The sequence below is a fragment of the Bactrocera oleae genome, chromosome 2 (assembly GCF_042242935.1).
Source record: "Bactrocera oleae isolate idBacOlea1 chromosome 2, idBacOlea1, whole genome shotgun sequence".
Taxonomy (NCBI): Eukaryota; Metazoa; Arthropoda; class Insecta; order Diptera; family Tephritidae; genus Bactrocera; species Bactrocera oleae.
In genome coordinates, this window is record NC_091536.1 from 48,913,479 (window position 1) to 48,935,426 (window position 21,948).

At 34.2% G+C, this 21,948-nt stretch overlaps 1 protein-coding gene across 3 annotated transcripts in view; it reads left to right on the top strand.

Moving 5' to 3' along the window:
- Positions 1 to 19,441, top strand: part of TTLL15 (tubulin tyrosine ligase-like 15) — a 35,846-nt gene extending 16,405 nt beyond the window's left edge. For 2 of the 3 annotated variants that reach the window (XM_070113102.1, XM_014244220.3), the window contains exon 4: positions 18,787 to 19,441. In XM_070113102.1, the coding sequence (XP_069969203.1) occupies positions 18,787 to 18,900 (114 nt within the window). In that variant the 3' untranslated portion in view covers positions 18,901 to 19,441. Of the gene's footprint in view, positions 1 to 13,448; positions 13,641 to 18,786 lie in introns of those variants that run through there. The other variant, XM_070113103.1, reaches the window with a different exon arrangement.
- The last annotated feature ends 2,507 nt before the right edge of the window (positions 19,442 to 21,948 follow it).

Genomic DNA, 21,948 nt, shown 5'->3' on the forward strand with positions numbered 1-21,948 from the left:
CAAGCAGTTTCTGCTGGGATGTTTTCGCAGAAACCACCCCTGCAGACGCCTGCTTGCAGCGGAGCAGCCTCCTAGGAACATCAAGAGGTCCTTCCTTGACTACGTCGACGACATCAGACAGCACGCCGACCAGACTTCGGACGCAACTAACTTCAGACAAGCACTGACCGCCATTCACAGTGGAGCCATTAACACCTTCACCGACTCCCTTTCAGTGAATGGCGTAATACGAGTCAAACCACCACCCATTGCAGACACAGAGCTCGAGTTGCCTCGCGAATCTAGAGTGACCCTCGCGCAACTTCGTTCTGGATACTGTAGCAGGTTAAACTCCTACCTATCCAGAATAGACCCTGACATACCAAACACATGTCCTGCATGCAATGAGTCTCCGCATGACACTAACCACCTCTTTGCATGCCCAACAAACCCCACTCATCTAACACCCCTTTCCCTATGGCCCGACCCCGTCGAAACAGCTCGTTTCCTGGGCCTTCCGTTAGATGACCTCGACGACAACGAATCTAGAATTTATCACCCAAACGGGGATTAGATAATCGTTATAACAACAACAACAACGTAAATGAACCAGAAGGTGCAAATTGAGTTTTGTATGATGCTCGATTGGACGGCTAACAGCTGAAAAATTGAGATCAGGGAGTTCACCATTTCCTGTAGTATTCACTGTTATTTAACATAAATGAGACTTCATAACAACGTTCTCTTGCAGAAATACGTATCTCCTAACATAAACAGAAAAATGCAATACTTGAAACAAAAAATATAAAAGCCACTTCACATATGCATGATTATTTTTTTTCATACAGTGCGTTCCAAAGTAAACAGTAAAAAAGTAACAAAGTAAACTCTAGTGGCGCCATCTATATGTCGACTAGTGCGTTAAAATCTGCTACCCTTTATCGACTTCCAGTAAACATTTCATGACATTTCATATATTGGAAGTGAAGTTATTGCGTTTTAAGTGTCAGTATGTTTTTGTCATCGGTGCGAAAATGAGCTTCGAAAAAAGAGCTAACATTAAATTTTGTTTTTAAAATTGGTAAAACTTTTACCGAAACGTTTCAATTGATGAAACAAGTTTATGGCGATGATTGCCTATCCCGTAACAGAGTGCACGATTGGTTTCAACGTTTTCAAAAAAAAATACAAAAATTGTTATATAAAAACAACAATTATCTCAAATAGCATGAGCAGCGTCAGAAATCAATATGGCAGCCCAATTGACAAATCATAAATTTGTAGTAAATCACACAACAACAACATTTTCATTCATGAACGCTGGCGCACATGTAATAAGCTAAGTCGTTTCATTCATAAAAGCAAACGCCTTACACATCTCCCCGAGCATGCGTTTGCCCACAAGCGTCTTTTCGCAACGATGGCAAAATCTAGAAATCAAAAATTGAACAACTTTCTGATGTTCTCTCAAGAAGGGAAAAGTGACAACCCCACAAACCCACAAAACACAGAAAAAAGTGACAAAAGTGGCAACACAGCTTTTGTCGATTTAAAATATTTCACAATTCTTCAAACAAAGCTGTTAGAGCGGCAAAGGAAGCGATGAGAATCGGCTAGCGTTCGTCTATTTTTCGGCACATCTCGGAATTTCTATTAACAACACAATGTGGTGACGCTTTGTCGTCGCGTCTGTCCTTCGACAGATTGACTCTTTGACATGAAAGCAAAAAACGTGAGCTTCGGTCATTGGTTGATCGTGTAGATATCTACATATGTATGTGGTTTTTAGACAAATTTAAAAATATTTTTCTTTCATATTTCTTTACATGTACACATGATATGAAAAAGCCGGCGGTAAAACACAATTCTGTACTTTTGTGACTCCATAATGGTGTCAAGTACATAAATTATTTTAAGGAATATATCAAAATATTTTTAAATGATTACTAATAACTCACAATAAAGTAAAAGTGAATTAGCATAAAATAATTTAAAACAAAATAAATAATAGTTCAATTAAAGGGAATATATTTCAAATGGCATATCAATATTCCCAGTTTGGCATTTATATTATATTATCTTCAATATTCACCTTAGGGAATGTTAAGACAGCTACACATGTACAGATTTACCGCTGTTATAAAAGCGAGAAATGTTATTTGTTTCTACTGCGTGTGAGGTGAACTCCTCGATAAAATTTTACAAATCATCGTTGTCGAACCTGCACCTTTTCATTCTTCTAAGTTTTCTGGTCGAACGACGTACCGGCCATAATTTGATCGAGTATTTGTGGCTTTGTAGAAGTCTTCACAATACTGATCTTCTGGAGTTCTGGGGGAGGGGGCGTTTTTCTAACTTCCGAAATTTCCTTAATTGTGATTTAAGGCATTCTTTTGAATTGTCGTCAACTTGAGTTGTTGATGTGGAAACTGGTTCTGGAACTAGTCCACTTAGAATCCAACCAAATAAAGTGTTTTGAGCTGGAAGCGTGGTTGACACCTTCAAATATTATTTTCGGTATAAGGTGGCTGCCTATTAGAATATCTATTTGAGCGGGGGTGTTGCAGTTGGGATCTGCTAGCTTTAGGTATGATACCTTTTGCCAATACTTGCTATTTATGTGATAGCTTGGAAGCTTGTTAGTAATTTACGGTAGGACTATAGCTTCTGCTACAATTCGCTTATCCGTTTACCCACGGGGGATATTAGGGTAATGTGGCAGATTTTGCTAGAGTTTTGGACTACTCTTCCGCCCATTCTCGTAATTTCAAAATTTTCTTGTTTTGTCGGCACTTGTAGCCTATTTTGTGCCCTAGACGCTATGAATGATCGTTGTGATCCTTGGTCTATTAAGGCCCTAAGTTTGTAGAGTTCTCCTCGGTGTTCGATAGAGATGACTGCTGTGGGTAATAACACTCTATTTTGTATCTCGCTGTATAGCGTTTGAGTTTTTTGTGCTTTGGAGCAACATGGTGTCTTTTGGCAATTTTTGGGATTTTAATTTTTAGGAGTTGTTGTTACTACTAAACCTGTGGTTCTTTTTGAATAAGCGCTTCTTTGGGATGAAATGAGAAATTTGCTGTAATGAAGCATTGAGTGGTGTCTTTTGTGTCAATATAAGCAATAGAATTTTCTTTTGCAATTTTGATATGTATGCGCATGTGACTAGCAACTTGTACATAATTTTTTTGATCTCACGAAAAAGTTTCTTTCTTTAATTTTTAATTTTTTGAATTTCTCGCAAGATTGTAGATTATGCCCTCTTGTGCATAGTTCGCATGACGTATGTTCATTCTGTTCGGATGTGAACGATTGGGTTTTGTACAAGCTTCTGTTTAATTTGTTTTTACTACTCGCTTGGGGTCTATTGAAGCTTCTTTTTAGGTCGTGTTGATTAATTTTTGTTTTAATTACTTTTTTACCTACTATTTCAGCGATTTGAGCGATTGTTCCGAAAGTAACGATTTTTCTGGTAATGCGGCGGTGCATATGTTTACCAGTATAGGGTCCCAGCTGTCTGGGGGAATATTCTGTGTCGATAAAACCGACAAACAATTTGAAACAGTGGATTGAAGTTTGATAAATTCTTCACTTGTTTCTTTTTGAATCTTAGGCAAGTTTCTTAGTGTCGTTACTTGTTTATCGACCAATATTCTTTTGTTTTCATATCGAGATTTCAGAGCTTCCCAAGCCAAATTAAAATTGTCGTCATTTAGTGCGAACTGTTTTATTATTGCGCCTGCTTGACCTTTAGTTGTGTATGGGAGGTGATACAATTTTTGTGTTTGTAATAATTTTGGATGATTGATGTATACGGCTGTAAACATGTCCCGGAAGGACAGCCATTCTTCATAACCTCCATAAAATGTTTTTGTGTCACATGCGGGCAAATCGAGATGGATGCCTGAACTTGCCTCTTGACAATGAATTTGTGGCAGCTCTACTCGCTGATGTGGAGTGGGTGCAATAGCTTTTATTAGCTTTAACTGATCGGAGATCAAAGCTTTTGTAGTTTCGAACTGGTCTAAGCAGTGTTCATACTTGACGAAAGCCGAGGTTTTAAAATTTTGTGGTAGATCTGATGACTCAGTTTCTGCTATGGCGTCATAAGCCGCTTAGAGACGAGTCCAAAAATGATTAAGATTTTGCTTTTTTATTTCTAATAACGATTCAGAGTTGTCTTGAATAAGTGAAGATGAAAACCTAGTGCAGTATCTTATTAGCCTGTCACTTTCTGAAATAAAATTAGCAACCTGTTTTGAGCGTGTAGCTCCAGGTGTATTTTGTTTTTTTATCAACATTTATCATTTTATTTATATGTTTAAATAAGTGTCAAAACGAATTAAAATTTTCTCAGTGCATACTGATTTGAATAAAGCAATAAAGTATATTACTCCTTTCGGTAAATAAGTATTTGTTATGTATATTATAATGGTAAAAGAGTTCATTAATATGGTCTCGCATTAACTTGCATTATTAAATATTATATATTATATATATTGTTTGTATATATTATACAAGGTGTGTTCCAAAGTAAACAGGACTTTTAAAAAAAGGACAGAACAAATGATTTTATCGGCAAAATCAATTAATTTTATTCAAAATAGTCTCCTTCTGCTTTAATACAGCTTTTTGGCACGGTCCAAAAGCATGTCGAACGAGTGTTTTAGCTCGTTGCCCGGTATGGCCGCCAGTATGCCGGTGCAAGCCTTTTGAATGTCCTCCACGTCTGCATAACGCTTTCCTTATATAGATGGCGCCACTAGAGTTTACGTTGTTACTTTTTTACTGTTTACTTTGGAACGCATCTTGTATATATATATTTTTTTTTTGAACCGCACTTTTATTTAATTTGTAATTTTTTGTGTCCGAATGTTTTGTATAAAGGTACACCCTAATACACGGACTTGTATGTATTTATTTATTTATTTAATTTTTCTTTTGAGGGTTTTTTTGTTTACGTAAATGTATTTTTTGTAATAATTGGTGTTACTTTTCGCTTAATTATTTACCAAATAATCACCTTTTATGCAAGATTTTAAAACATGTTTTTCCGTATGTGCCCTTACATATGTGTGTAAAAATGTTTGTTTGTATTTATTTTGTTTCTCTTTCATTGACTTTTAATTTTAGTTATATGTTTGTGTCTTTGCTTACTTATTATGCCGGACAAATTTGCAAGTAAATACTTGAATTATGTTTATGTTTTTAATGTCAGCGGTATTTTGATTTTTAACGGGATTTTATCTGGCAGTTTATTTTTTTGCTTGTCATCTGTTCAGTTGCTCATGAACTCGTGGTGTTCTTTGGCAGCACTGAAAGTTCATGATATCTCTCAGAAAGCAAAAAGGGGAGTTTCGTATCATGTTATTCATGCCTCATATAACAGATATGCAGGATTTTGAAACATCCGGCTGCTTTACTCCAGATATACTGGTGATGGTATGTGAGGTACCTTAATGAAGCTCAGAAAGCATCTTCTTTTGTTAATAATATGTGGTATTGCTAAAATTAGATAAAATTAGGTCAATACTAACCACAAATCTAATAAAAGAGTTTCAAACTCCGTTTGCTTGATACCGTATATATCAGTAAACATGTAATATACGAGGCTTGTTCAAAAAGTATCGCGAATTTTGAATTTTCACAGGCTTCGTGTATTCTATTTTCGATTATTTTGTCGCATTATGTTGGTACTCAAAACCTCTACTTATGCTGACAAGGTCAGTAATTTTGAATGTTTTGTCAATTTCTGACAGCCCTTTTGCTTGGACGCGTGCGGGTTCGTCTTCCATTTTTGCTTTTTCCAAAAAATGGATCAAAGAAGTTTTATTAAATTTCGTTGATGTCGTCATAACCCTAAATTCATGATTCGGGTCGGACTGTTTTTGGTTAATATTGAGCACTTATGGCACAAACTTCCCTGCGACCCGAATCATACCCAAAGCATTGCTTAAAATCGAATGGCACGAGCCAATCGATATATTTAGTTCCTGAGCAATTTTCCTAATGGTGATTCGACGAATGACCAATACTATTTTCCTCACTACATTAATTTTATTTATTGTCTATTTTTGACGTGCTCGGGAGTTATATATTTAAGAAAAACACAATTTTACTGTATTATATATATATATTTATTTTATAAAAATATGTACACTAGTTTAAATATATTACATGGTACTTTTCGCTTATATGTCCAATAATTGAAGGACAAATTAAAATATGCAACGGTAAGAAGAATTCAAATGAGAATACCTCATTTCCAGAGGTTATTTGAAAGTTATAGTAAAGTAAAGAAGAAGTAAAGAACATCATAAATGAGAGAGAAAAGTTACGTTAACGTCACAATATATAATATATAGGGTGAGTTATTTATAATATGTAACTATAAAAAATATATGTGGTGATTTATTATAATATGTAACTTCTCCATCGTTAGAATTGAAGATACTTGTATATCTTAAATTCGAATAGTGTTTTCGAATTTCAAATTTCTCTTAATATTAGAGCTACGAATGTTTTCTAATTTAGAATTTGTGTATTTCGGTTGTTCTTTATGTCGTGAAGATTTGTCATTTTTTATGTATCCATCAGGCCTTTGTTCTTAATAAAATTCTCCATTTTTATTTCTTTTATTTATACATTTATGTTTTCTTTTGAAAATATTTTGATAAACTTTCCTCTTATTACACTTTTCTAGTTCAATATTTATTAGCCTATCTTTTGTTACTGAATGATATGAATTATTGTAATATTCTATTGCTTTGCTAATTTTTTCTTTAACACTAAGGGATTTTTGTTCTTTCATTAATACTATAATTTTTTCGAAAACTTTCGATATCGGCATTGCCAGTGTGGTTGTTAGACTTCACTAAATGAAGATTTATATTTTATATTTTTAGATAATCTTTTATGTTTACACTTTTGAATTCATAATCGCAAATTAATTTAGTGAAATGCTCTTTTTGAGATTTATAAAGTCTAATTTTTTCTATTATAGTTTGATTGGTTCTATCTTGAAGATAATAAGCAACAGCAAACTTTGAAAAACGATCAATAAATGTCAGGAAATTTGACTTTGTATTTGTGTAGACGTCCATATGTAATATTTGTTTTATATCTGTTGGAGTTTAAGTTAAAAGGAATTTGGCTTTAATTGGATTTCGATCAAATTTAGATTTGGTACAAGTAGAGCAATTATTAATGTATTTTTGGTTAACAAATTTCAAATTAGGAATATAAATTCTCTTTTTTAAACCAAAATAATTTTCATCAATACCAGTGTGACCAGTTTCGTTTTTATTATAATTATTAATTAGTTTAAAGGCTTCTTCTGTTACGGTATCTTTTGCATGGTATGATCAACGAACGAATTTGAGATTTCTAAATCCTCCAAACAATTCTATTATTTTATTTTGTAAAATGTTATACTGATTGTCTAGCTCGGTATATATCCCTATTTTCCCTTTTGTTAAATAATTTATAAAAAATGATTTCTAATTTGTTTTCTAAGGCAAAGACGTTTATATAAATCTTTTTATTTTTATGTTTTACTTCCGTATCTTTAGTTTTATGTTCTGTTAAAAAAATTTGGGTTTTAAACCTATCTGCACCAGTTTCCAAAATTGGGATGTGGTCATGAGTCTTCAGATTGTGAGTGAATTGTTTCCAAATCGTTTGATATATTAATCTGTAGAGGCATCTAATATATTAATTTCGTTAGTATCTGCATTAATTCTGCTAAGGAAGTCCGCTACTACAGTTTTTTTTGCCTTTAATGTAAGACATATTTATATTAAATTCACTTAATTTGATTAACCATCGATGTAGCCTTGCACTCATTTTTCTTTGCGATTTGATGAAAAGCCATTTCAATGGTTGATGATCTGACAGGATTTAAAACTTAGTACCGTACAGGTATGGTCGAAAATAATTCGTAGCCCAAACTTGCATCTGTCACGAGCTGGAAATCTTTCCTAAAATCCGGGTACTTAAGTACCGGCGATTCTGTAATTATTTTTTTGAGTTTTTCGAATGAGTTTTTATAATTTGAATCGTGTATGTTTAATTTAACCCCATTTTTCAAGTATCTTATCATGGGGTAAGCTACCTTTGAAAAATCTTTCATAAATTTCCGGTAGTAACCGGTTACACTAAGAAACGATTTAATCTGTTTCACAGATTTAGGTAGTTCTAATTTTAAAATTTGATATACTTTAGTAGTATTTGGCTTAACGCCTTCAGCTGTTAAGATATGACCTCAGTATAAAGTTTCTTTTGCAAAGAACTTATATTTATTGATTTGAATCTTTAAATTTGCAACCATATTTTATTAATTAGGTCTTTTAACAGAGTGTTAATGAGTCTTTGAAATGTGGCAGGCGCACATGCCCAAACGGCATTCGGTTGAAAATACTCCGTATGGAGGCAGTTTTCATCCGGTCTTTTTGTTTAACAAGAATTTGTTGAAACCCTTTTGCCAAATCGATTGTAGTGAAATATTGCGCTCGGCATAGTTTATCCAAAATATTTTCTATATTTGGTATAGGAAATTTGTCATCTACGGTTATCCAATCCTCCATTTCTTTTCACATGAACTGTCTAACTTTTTTGGAAAAACCCATAAAGGAATAGGCAATTTGTCTATATATTTCATGTTCGTGAATTTGAGTATAACGATATATTTTCGAATATACCGATCTATCTGATACTGTTTTAATTTCATGTTTCGTTATACTAGTATTTGTTAGATTTTGTCCTTCTACGTAAATAAGATCTCTATAGATGATAAGAATTTTTTTTAAAACTTTTTCTTCTTCTTTGCTTAATCCGCGAAATAAACTGTGAAGGACTTGCTTATCAACAATGATTTCTTCTAACTACAGATTTGGCCGTTAAAAATTTACTTCATTGGCATTAAACGTAACTGTTTGATTGCACATGTCTATAACGCTACGCATTGGTGTCAATATATTCTGTCCAATAATTGCATTAAAATATTTACCCTTGAAATCTACTAGTTTCCAAGTCATAGTTGCATTTTCATTAAATTCTAAAGAACATTTGTGATTATTTCTTATTTAATATAAGGTCTATTATTTAATGATAATTGTTTCGCTTTCTATAGTTATTTCTTGAAGCTATTGTAAAAAAATTTAAATTATCATCATTATCACGAACCCAAGAACCGCACTGTGCATCTGCCTGTAAATGATCTATTTCCATAGGTGACATATTATTCACGTCATTGCTGCTGTAGTGATATTGAACAGAAGAAGGTTGTGCCTGGTTATTACGGTGATTACCACTATTTTTCGTATGTATAGGATGGTTTGGAAAATAATTATTATTATAAGGTTAGAAAACCTCCGAAAATTTGTATGTCTACTCATATTTTGGTTATAAAAGGACTGTGAATTAGATTGCTTATTATAAACTTGATTTTGTATTGGAAAAGTACAAGAAAACATTGAATTAGGATATTGCAAATATTGATTATATTGATTTCTATTACATTTATTAGAATCTCTTAAATTTGTATTACTTTCATTGCGAACTTAACCATTTTCTTCTAATATCTGAAAGCCATCTCTAATATTTGTAACTTTGGATTTTATAATGACTGAACTCGGTTAATGTCAATATTATTTAAAAAAGCACATAAAATAAACTTAGCCTTTGTGGTTCATACTCCATAGAATGGTATAATGGAGTAGCGAAAGTCTCATTCACAATAGTTTCGCCACCTCTGAGGTGTACGTTCACAATAAAACCAACATGGTGGCCATGGTGAGTTAGGGTGGCAAGGGACTAAAACGGGTTGCGCATAGTAGAAAACGCCTAAATAATTATTTATAAATATTTTAAATTTTTGTTATTAATTGAAATTTAATGCTAACAATATATAATATCATACCATGTTGATATAGGTAAATATGCGGCATATTTTTAAGCATTTTAAATAACTTATTATTGGGCAAACTGAAAATTCAATTTAACTATGAGTGGACGGGAAGAAATAACTATTGTAACAAAATTTGATACTTTAAGTAATAATAATTTATAAAATCAAAAAAGCAAAACTTATCATTGCCATACAAGTGATAATAATTCATTTAAACAATAAAGCAAAATTTATCATTGTACTTATATGAAGAAATTTTACTAGTGCTCTAATTTAAGTATAGATTTATTCAATCACAAATTTTATTTACGTTTTATATATCAGCAATTGATGGTGGATATATGTACAATAGTTTATTACAACTTTTGACGTACAAAATTACCATATTATTATATAGTTCTAAATTTAGTTTTCAAATATATAGACTCCTAAAATAAATTATTTGTTGAAGTTGCAATATCGTTATAGTATAAAACATTTTATAAGGGTATAAAATACGGTAGATGTATTTCCTTTTTAAAAAGTAATATAAAATTAGCTTCCGCACTGTTACGCAATGCTCAATAGCAATACTGGCATTTGAATTTATTAACACCTTTTAGTCAAACGCACTAATACTCACCTGCTTATTGATAAAAATTCCTGTGTGAGCAGTTTTATCAGGAGCAATATTAAATATTCATTATTTTACGAAGATTATATTGCAAATTTATAAACATTGCCCTCAATTTCGTTGAATAAGCATTTACCGCATCCCGTTATTTGACATGGTTGCTTAATTGAACCTTACACATTTCTGTGGTGAATGTTTATTAAGTTACCACAGTTATAAAAAGGCATAAATATATATCGTAATTATTCTGAAATTTGCCAATAATAGCCGCTTTTTTAAGAACATATATTAAAATAAACTTATTTTATTTTGAAAACATATTAAAATTTTACATATAATCAATATTTTTTGGACAACTTTTTCATAAATTAAGAAAAAATAGCAAGATGCAACCATTTTCCGGTTAAAAGTCGGCCATCTTGGCTATCAATAGAAACTCAACCCCTAGGCGGACTTGACGTTTCTCCATGGACCCCTCTCAGCTGTAGCATTGTTTACATCCATCAGCTGATTCTTTCTCTACTCCCCCTTTACGATGCTCCATAGCATGGTATAAGGGAGTAGCGAAAGTCCCATTCACAACCGCCACCTCTGAGGTGTACGTTCACAATAAAACCAACATGGTGGCCATGGTGAGTTAGGGTGGCGAGGGGTTAAAACGGGTTGCGTATAGCAGAAAACGCCTAAATAATTATTTATAAATATTTTAAATTTTGGTTATTAATTGATGTTTAATGCCAACAATATATAATATTATACCATGTTGATATAGGTAAATATGCGGCATATTTTTAAGCATTTTAAATAACTTATTAATGGGCAAACTGAAAATTCAATTTAACTATGAGTGGACGGGAAGCAATAACTATTGTAACGGAATTTGATACTATAAGTAATAATAATTTATATAATCAAAAAAGCAAAACTTATCATTGCCATACAAGTGATAATAATTCATTTAAACAATAAAGCAAAATGTATCATTGTACTTATATCAAGAAATGTTACTAGTGCTCTAATTTAAGTATAGATTTATTTAATCACAAATTTTATTTACGTTTTATATATCAGCAATTAATGGTGGATATATGTACAATAGTTTATTACAACTTTTGACATACAAAATTACCATATTATTATATAGTTCTTAGTTTAGTTTTTAAATATATAGACTTCTAAAATAAATTATTTTTTGAAGTTGCAATATTTTTATAGTATAAAATACGGTAGGTATATCAGGTAGTTGTCTCTGTATTTCAGCATGTAGCCATTATAATATGTACAATATTTTACATATAACTCTTTACATAAATAAATTACCATATTGTTATATAGTTCTAAATTTAGTTTTTAAATATATAGACTCCTAAAATAAAGTAGTTGCAATATCTTTATAGTATAAAACATGGTATAAGGGTATAAAATACGGTAGATATATTTCTTTTTTTAAAAGTAATTTAAAATTAGCTTGCGCAACACTGTTACGCAATGCTCAATAGCAATACTGGCATTTGAATTTATAAACAACTTTTAGTCAAACGCACTAATACTCGCCTGCTTATTGATAAAAATTCCTGTGTGAGCAGTTTTATCAGGAGCAATATTAAATATTCATTATTTTACGAAGATTGTGTTGCAAATTTATAAACATTGCCCTCAGTTTCGTTGAATAAGCATTTTCTGCATCCCGTTATTTGACATGGTTGCTTAATTGCACCTTACATTTTTCTGTGGTGAATATTTATTAAGTTACCACAGTTAAAAAAAGGCATAAATATATATCGTAATTACTCTAAAATTTGCCAATAATAGCCGCTCCTTTAAGAACATATATTAAAATAAACTTATTTTATTTTGAAAACATATTAAAGTTTTTCATATAACCAATATTTTTCAACAACTTTTTCATAAATTAAAAGAAAATAGCAAGATGCAACCATTTTCCGGTTAAAAGTCGGACATCTTGGCTGTCAATAGAAACTCAACCCCTAGGCGGACTTGACGTTTCTCCATGAATCCCTCTCAGCTGTAGCTTTGTTTACATCCATCACCTGATTCTTTCTCTACTCCCCCTTTACGATGCTCCATAGGCTTCTCATCGTCGAATTCAATTTTCTCGTTGATTTTACAACATATATTACAAAGCTGCATATAATAACTTACAATATTGTTGTGGATGATTGTGTGTGCACATTTAAAGAGTTCGTAATATGACTTTTACTCCGAAGTTTTTTGGTGATGCTCCCAGCGCTCGTAAAATATGAAGAGCAGAACCTTGTTTTTTATTTAAGATCACTCGCTGATGAATATACTTGTATGATTGCAGAGAAGTTTGCTCTCCCACTAAAGCTTGTATTGCCTCCACTTCTCTTATAAACGATGATAATGCATATGAGTTATCGCCTTTAAATATTTGAATTGATTGATCATCTTTAATGATGTCACTCAAAGACAGTTGCATTACCATAGTATAATGTAATTTACCGACTTTATTGTATTATTCGTCTTACTTCAGTAAAACGTCTAAAGAAATTATTTAGAAATCTTACATTGCTTTAACTTCAGTTAAATTATACTATTTGCGTTTTCTTCGATTCTTTTTTTTTCGACTGCGTACTTTAAAAGTGGATTAACCGAAAGCAAAATAGCCGAATTAGTTGAAAGGCCACGTACAACTATTCATTATATTATTAAAAAAATGGAAAGATAAGAAGTCGGTTGAAAATCAACCAAGGTGTGGTCGACCTAAGGTCTTTTGTAAAACAGACTAACGTTGGTTGATGTGACACCCCAAACCATTCGAAATTATTTGAAAATTAATGACTACAGGGGAAGAGTTGCGCGCAAAAAGCCACATATCTCTAAAAAAAAATAGATTGGAAAGATTAAGCTTTGCAAAAACGTACATAAACAAGCCCGCTGAATTTTCGAGTAATGTGATCTTTGCAGATGAGAGCAAATTTAATCTTTTTGGATGTGATGGCAAAGTAATTGTATACAGGAAACCCAACACAGAGCTGGAAAAGCGAAATACAGTGGCAACTGTGAAACACGGAGGTGGAGGCGTTAGTTTTGCTGTTTTTATTATCATAAAAGTCATCAAGTTACAAACTAAATAAATTATTGCTTTAAAAAACACTGGTTTTTGGTCTTTTATTAGTTTATATTAAGGAATATTTCAAAAATAAATAAACAAAATGCATATGTCGAATACTTTGGCCAGTGTATGTATATTTATATTATAAAAATATGTCCACTAGTTTAAATATATTACAAGGAACTTTTCGCTTATACAATATGTCGAACACAAGAATGATTTGAAGGACTAATTAAAATATGCAACGGTAAGAAGAATTCAAACGAGAGTACCTCATTTCCAGAGGTTATTTGGAAGTTATAGTAAAGTAAAGCAGAAGTAAAGAAGATCATAAATGAGAGAGAAAAGTTATTAACTAAAGTAAAGTTACGTTAACGTTACAATATATAGGTATAGCGTGAGTTATTTATAATATGTAACTATAAAAATTATATGTGGTGAATTATTACAATATGAAACTCGGGCGTCCGGCACGCTCTTCGGCGTTCACATTTTCTCAACCCTCTGAGAACATTTTGTACCACCGCGCACTTTATTTTGTTTTTAACATAAAATTTTTTACAAATTCTTTGAGTAATTTTTTGGAATAAGGAAAAATCCCGAAAATGTATGAATTTAGGCAACGAATCACTTCAACTCTCATATACTACATATAATGATTTTATTCTTACAAGCCTTTTGCCGAATATGCCAGTAGGTATGTAAGTTATATATTTTTAAAATTGCTTGAAAAAAAGTTCTGAAATGTGCCTGAACAATTTCAAAAATTAATGCAAATTAACTGCCACAATATACCCTATATAATGATTTCCGACGTTTTACATGATGTGTAAAATGTGTGATATTTTAATGAAATTAAGGGGACAAGTTTTCTTAAAAGTTATGAAACTATATTAATGGTTTAGCGCTCAATATATGTATATGGAATTGGTCTTGTTCTAAACCTCATATCCCTAATATAATATAATGAATTCCGATCCTTTTTAACTGATTCTTTTGATCCTGATTTATCAACTCAATATAATAAATTTTGCATTTTCGGTTGAGTTTATACCAGATATACATATATCATTTAAGAATGATTTTAGTGTATAGTTTTCGCTGACTGCAAGTAAAATATAGTAATAAAACTCAGTGAACATATGACCTTCAAAATAAGTTTATTAAATACAAAATTTGAGTGTAATCCATTCACGGTTTCGTCGAACAATGAAGTTGAATATTGTTGAAACTTGCTATATATGTTCCTTGGCATCCGAGAGAGGTCGGCATTGCAGATCGGCGTAATCGGACCACTGCCAAGCTTACAAAACGCCATTAATAGAAAACCTATAAAGTGCCATATCTAAGCACTAAATTACGATAGATAACTGTAATTTGGTACAGGGGATCACAGTAATAAGGGACACCTGTTGACAAAATGTTTTTTTTAAGTGTACGTGACTTCGCCCCCTAAATAGTTTATGTACTTATTTTTCAAACGGCTGAAACTAACAAACCAAACTGAGAAGAAGTTTTTTTTAGCTCTTTTTCATACACTCAAAAAATTAGTAAAATCTGATAATAATCACTCCCACTCTCTATATAACGGTTGTGTTAAAAACTACTGAAAGTGCGATAACTCACTGGATAAATGCGCCACAAGCATTCAATTTCACAACCAAGATGATGGGGAATAGCTTTATAGCAGGTATAAAAATTGGACAATAGGCGTGGCCCCGCTTTACTTTAGGTGAATACTTATATCTCAGGAATTATCCAACCAACTTTGGTAGGTTATTCAACCATTCCCATCATACATTGTTAAAATGCGCAAAATCGGAAAACAACCACGCCTACTTTCCATATAACACAGCTTTAAATTCCATCTGATTCTTTCTCTTCAAGTATACAAATCAAACACCAATGAATATATCGGAACAAGTAGTGCCCTTAAGGTATTTATTTTATGCCCAAAAATTGTTGAAATCGAGCTATAACTTTTCAAGGACCCAGATATCAAATATCTGAACCCCAGGTCATTTGGCTGAATTTTTACTGAATATATCGGTTAATGAGTCAGTTTTAGTATTGAAATTCGGAGAGAATATTTACCGGTGATTGTAAATAAGGAATGCAATACTTTCTACTTTTAATTAAAATATATACGAAATTCCCATACATGACTTTCCCCTTCGAGAGTACAAAATGTGAGGTTACGCCCGAACTTAATCCTTTCTTACTTGTTTAATCTAAAGTGCGAATATTAACATAATAGTACTATAGATACGAAATATTCGAATAGTCGGCAACGAACGGTTAACCGAATAGGCTAAAATGAGCGGTTAATCGAATAGTCGACAACTTATGACTATCCGGATAATACAAACTGAATATTATTATTCGAACAATGCCCTATACGGTTATCGAATACCAAGAGCTCTAATATAAAAGTTCATGTTCACTGTCAGTTGTACTTTTTTAACATTACGCCACAGACGCAATGATTTAAAGCAAGCGTTGATTTCAATAATGCCTCAAGCGAATATACACTTATGGACATAATAATAGGTGTACACAGTTTTTATTTAATAACAATTTTGTTTTAGAGAGATTTACGCTTTACTTTATTAAACATAAGTATGTCAAAAATCTTTCATTCCAAATTTTAAAACTGAATTTTTTTTCAAAATTAGAAATATCATTGGTCAAAATAATTGGTGTAAATATTTTTTTCTAAATAAAATCAAAAAATTCAAGTTATCTTTTTTTCGGTCCATGGGTTTTTGATCACCTGTATATCCTCCGTGGTTTTTCATTGGCTTTCCAATTTTATTCGGCATGGATTGAATTAATTTTTGGCAGGTTCCTAATGGGGTAGGATCCCAAAGTTCCTTTGCTTTTCGCCACATTTGCTCCTTAGTTTGAAAAGAAAAGGCTGCCAATCTCCTCTTATGGTCACTTTACAAGTCTTCTTTCGGGTTGAGATGAGGGGATTGACTAGGCCATTGCATACAGGTCACACTTGCATCCCTGAACCACTCAGATACCAACAGCGATGTATGTTTCGGGTAGTTATCTTGTTGATAACTCCATATCAGCTGCATGTTTTCTTTAGCATATTGTAGCAACACCTTTTACAAAATGTCTCTGTTCTCAATGGGTCAGGATAAACATCCCCACACTATTATGTTTCCGCCCCCATGCTTAATTGTCATTTTGGTGTATCTACAATCAAATTCCTTGCCTTTAGGGTGATGGACAGTTCTTATCTTCGTCACTGAATAAAATATTCGCCACTTTTTTCTCCAGTGGGACCGTACCAATTTTTAAAAAGCAAAAGCTTTTCTCTTCTGTATGTGAATCTTTCTTAGAAGAGGAATTTTTCTGACTTTACGCCCCGGTAGATTACCGTTCACTAATCGACGCCAAAGTGTCCGTGAGCTAACATTCAGTCCAACTTCAGCTGCAATTCGTCGTAAATAAATCAGACCAGGTTTTCTTGGACGACCACGAGTTTTCTTTTCATTTTTTTGCTTTAGAGCATTAGTTACAAAGTTTTTCGACCTCCCTAACGTATTTGCAATGAATTTATACGTTTTTCCTTCTTCACCAATTATTTTACCAGTCGATACTCTACATCGGTACATTGGCTCTTACGATCTATTCTAAATAATTTCTTGTTTTTAGTTTATGGTGTTCAAAGAAATATAAAATTACAAATATTTCAATACCTACATTAATATGAATAATACTTCGAAATAACACTTATTTTTTAAACCCTATTACTTACACCTATTATATTGGCCAACAATAGCAATGATAACTTGTCACTCAAACGCAAAATTAACAAAATAGTAATGCAATTTGTTGATACTTACGCACTACTCTTTCGCCTTCATCGTAAAAATGTAACGGTATCAAAAAAGTAACAGTTACAACACCATTTGCCTAAAAAACAGTACCGGCTAAACGTACACCTATTATTTTGTCCATAAGTGTATATGTGCCATTGTGCATTCATCCATGTTTTTATGTTGCACAGATCATCTGGGTTATTTTGAATGTTTAATGGCAGCTTATCTACAAAATCGAATCTTCATATTTATCCCACAACATTTGTGATCGGGCCGGCAAACATGTCGCCGGGACTATAGGAAATAGTAGGGGAATTGGTAATCGTGTGCAGTATAAAGCTGCTTCAGCAAGAATACGTTTCCAATGATTGTCTTCTAGCAAGCTTCGTTCAAGACATGAATCTTTATACATTGGATACATTTACTTTATGTATATCTTGAAATAACAATGGTCCGTTGACATTAACAAACAACAGTCACAGATAAAAGCACTTAGTCTGCTTGGATTGTATATAACTGTATATACACGACCCAAATTATTTGATTTGAATCAACCAGAGCATGCATCAACGGGTGTGTTTTGCTTGCGGGACATCCATTTTTTCGATTCTACTAAATAGAGTAGTGTTTATGCAAAGGCATCAAATACATCCGTACGATTACACGATTCAAAAAAATTGGTGAGTGTAGTTTTTGGTAGATATATAGTACAATCAAGCGCTGTTTCGTTCGTGAAAAATATGTGTTGTTGGTTTTGGAGATGCATTAAGAAATAATGTTAAATTCACTGTGGGATTAAAATGAAATTGATTTGATGAGAATAAAATAAGCCGACTTATTTTCATCCGTAATCCGTGATGTTTGCTGGTTGAAAAGTGACAAGGGGATAAATGATTGGTTCATAGAACTACACATGAAAATTATAGTATACTGCAATTATTATACTCTAATGCCATTTTGTAGATCTTGGGATTTAACAGGATAATATAAAAAATTGGGGGTTGATCGCATAAGTGTGAAAATTAAGAATTGTGTGTATTTTTCAATGCTAAATCGTGCAACAATTAAAAGAATAAAATTTTTCCAAAAAAAGTTATATTTGAGATGAACATTTAGGGGTATAAAAAATAGACATTGGCCGATTCTCAGACCTACCCGACGTTTCCAAATTTCGTAAAAATTGGGCCAGCCGTTTCGGATGAGTGTGGAAACAAATACCGAGACACGAGAATTTTATATATTAGATTAGAAATCTTACGAGAAATATCGTCGATTTGTATGCTATTAATTTGTATTTAAAAATTGTTGCAGACGTTGATCGAGTAAAATATGTTCTCTCTCTATTTTTTTTTAGGTTAACCCAGACCAATTCAAAATAAAAGTAGAAATACAAAATCTTTCCACGCGAGATGGGTGGCTCACTCGATGGTTCTATCAAAAATGTAAAGATGACCGGAGTTGGTGTTAGTTAAGAAAATTTTATTTTAAAATACTTAAGTCTTAAAGCACGAACACATAGACTACGACAGGCGACAGGTAGCATCTGTCAAAAATTAAAATACATTACAATACAGTAGTACGACTTCACGGCAGCAGGCTTGCAGTTTTCGCTGTCACTAAATTAAAATCAATTCTAATTTTGCCGACGACAATGCAGCTTTAGTGTTACCACTAATATGTTCTAACAAATCTAATGTTATTTGACCAATAAAAGCAAAAAATAGCACATATATATTATTTGAAATAACAATTGATAATTTAAAATATTGGAGTGGAAGGTTTTAGTACGGCAACAATGCCGTGCCGTCTTCAAAATGTTTAAGAAGCTGGCTTCAAGCGGACATTTGCCGACCAGAAAGTTTCACTGTCATGCAGTCGTGTCGCGCCGTGGTCTTTGTGTTCAGAGCATTATAGTTGCAATATATCCAAGTATGGAGTTATTTTGTAGTTATATCATATATTAAAAAAGTGTAAACAACTTATTAAACATATTTTACATGCCTCACAAAGTTTGATGAATATCAGATATTATTTTACAATATTTTTGATTTCTATACTTCTGCAACATGTTGCACCGCTGTTTTGTTCAGCTAACGATTGCTTGTTACGTATTAAATTAACATAATTCAACAAGATGGCAAGATGAAGAGGATGTTCGAGCAATTAAATAACTGTACCAATATTGCTTTTCTATGTTCTACTGCGATACTCAACTGATACTTAATCTAATCAATGCATTGTTCATATTGGATCACTATAGCATATAGCTGCCATACAAACCGAAAGATCGGAATCAAGTACTTGTATGGAAAACCTTTTTGACGTCTTTTGGCCTTGTCATTTGAAGGGTGCAGTGTAAACTAAAATAGCTCCCTAGGAAGTGCCTCAGGCTCGAGGAGGCATGGCTATCGAATTGAATATCAACCCGATCATCATGTCTCTTTGGATTGAACAAGCCCTTGACAGTAGTCCAGAGTTAACTCACCATTTGCCGCGCTCGTTTACTAAAAGTGCTGCTTCGATTCTTCCAACCGGGATGAAACGAGCGCTAGCATATGCCATTATCAAGCACCCACCATTCCCCCAACAGCCGGTTCTACGTTACCGGAGTTGACCCGGATTTTATCGGGCCAAGGGCTGTTATCTAACCCTGTTTGGATTCGGTAAGTTTTAGTTTAAGTTTGTCGCTAAAAGGCTACTACTACACCTCGGTTAGGTGCAACACATGCAATGGATGGAGTCATCTTAAGACCTGCTCAGACCTTAAGACTCATAGGGAGTGGACCACGAGTTACGTGGCCCCATGCTGCCAACGCACTACTGCGACACCTGCCTCTACGGCTGTGTAACTTGTACCATGTTCGCGCACTGCGCCGCAACTCCAGTCGAGCGGCCAAGAAAGGACCTCCACGACTCTAAGGAGCTCACACAGGCAGCATGACTCCCAATCTGACCAATCCGCCCTAAACCGCTTGGGGCTAGGCAACTTTAACGCGCACCACGATCTTTGGCATTCCATCCTGGGGGACATCGACATCCTGCACAATGAATGACGAAGCCCCTACTAGAATTATGGGCGCCTATATTAGCTCGCCAGATATTACCTTCGCTAGCGTTCGTCTGATAAATAGCAGAACCTCGTGACTTATGCTAACTCTCGCATCAGACCATCTGCCCATAATTATTTCGATCGAAAAGCCTCCCGACTTTATTTCTGTGGACAGCCGCACCTTTGTTAACTTTAACAAAGCTAACTGGGTCGGCTACACAGAATTCTCATCAATCATACCGGCTGGAAGAATCGCGGAACTGCGCCCTAATTTCCCAGCCGAAGCAGCTGTACTAGCAAACGCCATGCCTCCTCGGACCCGAAGAAGTGCGCGAGCTATTTTAGCCTTCTACTGACAAGACCAAACGATGTGTTACCCGACGGCTGCGCAAAATGCCAAAAGACCGCGCACAACTTACTTTGACCAATGAGGAGGTTCAGAGTGCTATCAACAAGGCCAAATCGTCAAAATTCATTGGCCCTGACGGAATAAACATGCTGATGCTAAAACACCTAGGCTCGCCGGAGTAAACTATCTCACCAAGGTCCTCAACTTGTCGATGACCACTCTTCAAATACTCGATGTGTGGAAAGTCGGAAGAGTGGTCCCACTACTGAAACCTGGGAAACCCGCCAACAAAGGGGAGTCTTATCATCCGATAACTCTCCTCTTCCCAGTAGTGAAGACACTTGAGGCCTTGCTTCTCCCGACATTCACTCACCACCTGAGTCTAGCAGACCATCAGCATGGCTTCCGAAAAGTGCACAGCACCACCACAGCACTTAGCGTCATAAACACCCAGATAGTTCATGGCCTAAAACAGAAGCCACCCTGCGAGAGGACGATCCTCATAGCGTTGGACTTGTTAAAAGCTTTTGACACAGTCTACCTCACAACGCTACTTGAGGACATAGAACAATCCACACTCCCTCTAGGGCTGAAGCGGGGGATTATGAACTACCTGAACAGTCGGCAGTACTGTTCGAGGTCAAAACTCCAAACTTAGAAGAATTAAAGAGGGAGTTCCGCAGGGTAGTGCGCAGTACGCCGACCAGACTTGGACGCAACGAACTTTAGACAAGCACTAACCGCCATTCACAATGGAGCCATCAACACCTTAATCGACTCCCTCTCAGTGAATGTCGTACTAGAAGTCAAACCCCCACCCATAGCAGACGTAGAGCTCGAGTTGCCTCGCGAAACCACAGTGACCCTCGCGCAACTTCGTTTTGGATATTGCAGCAGGTTAAACTCCTACTTATCCAGAATAGACCCCGACATTCCAAACATATGTCCTGCGTGCAATGAGTCTTGGCATGATACTAACCATCTCTTTGCATGCCCAACGAACCCCCCTTATCTAACACCCATTTCCCTATGGTCCGACCCCGTCGAAACAGCTTGTTTCCTGGGCCTCCCGTTAGAGGACCTCGACGACAACCATACTATAACTTACCATCTAAACG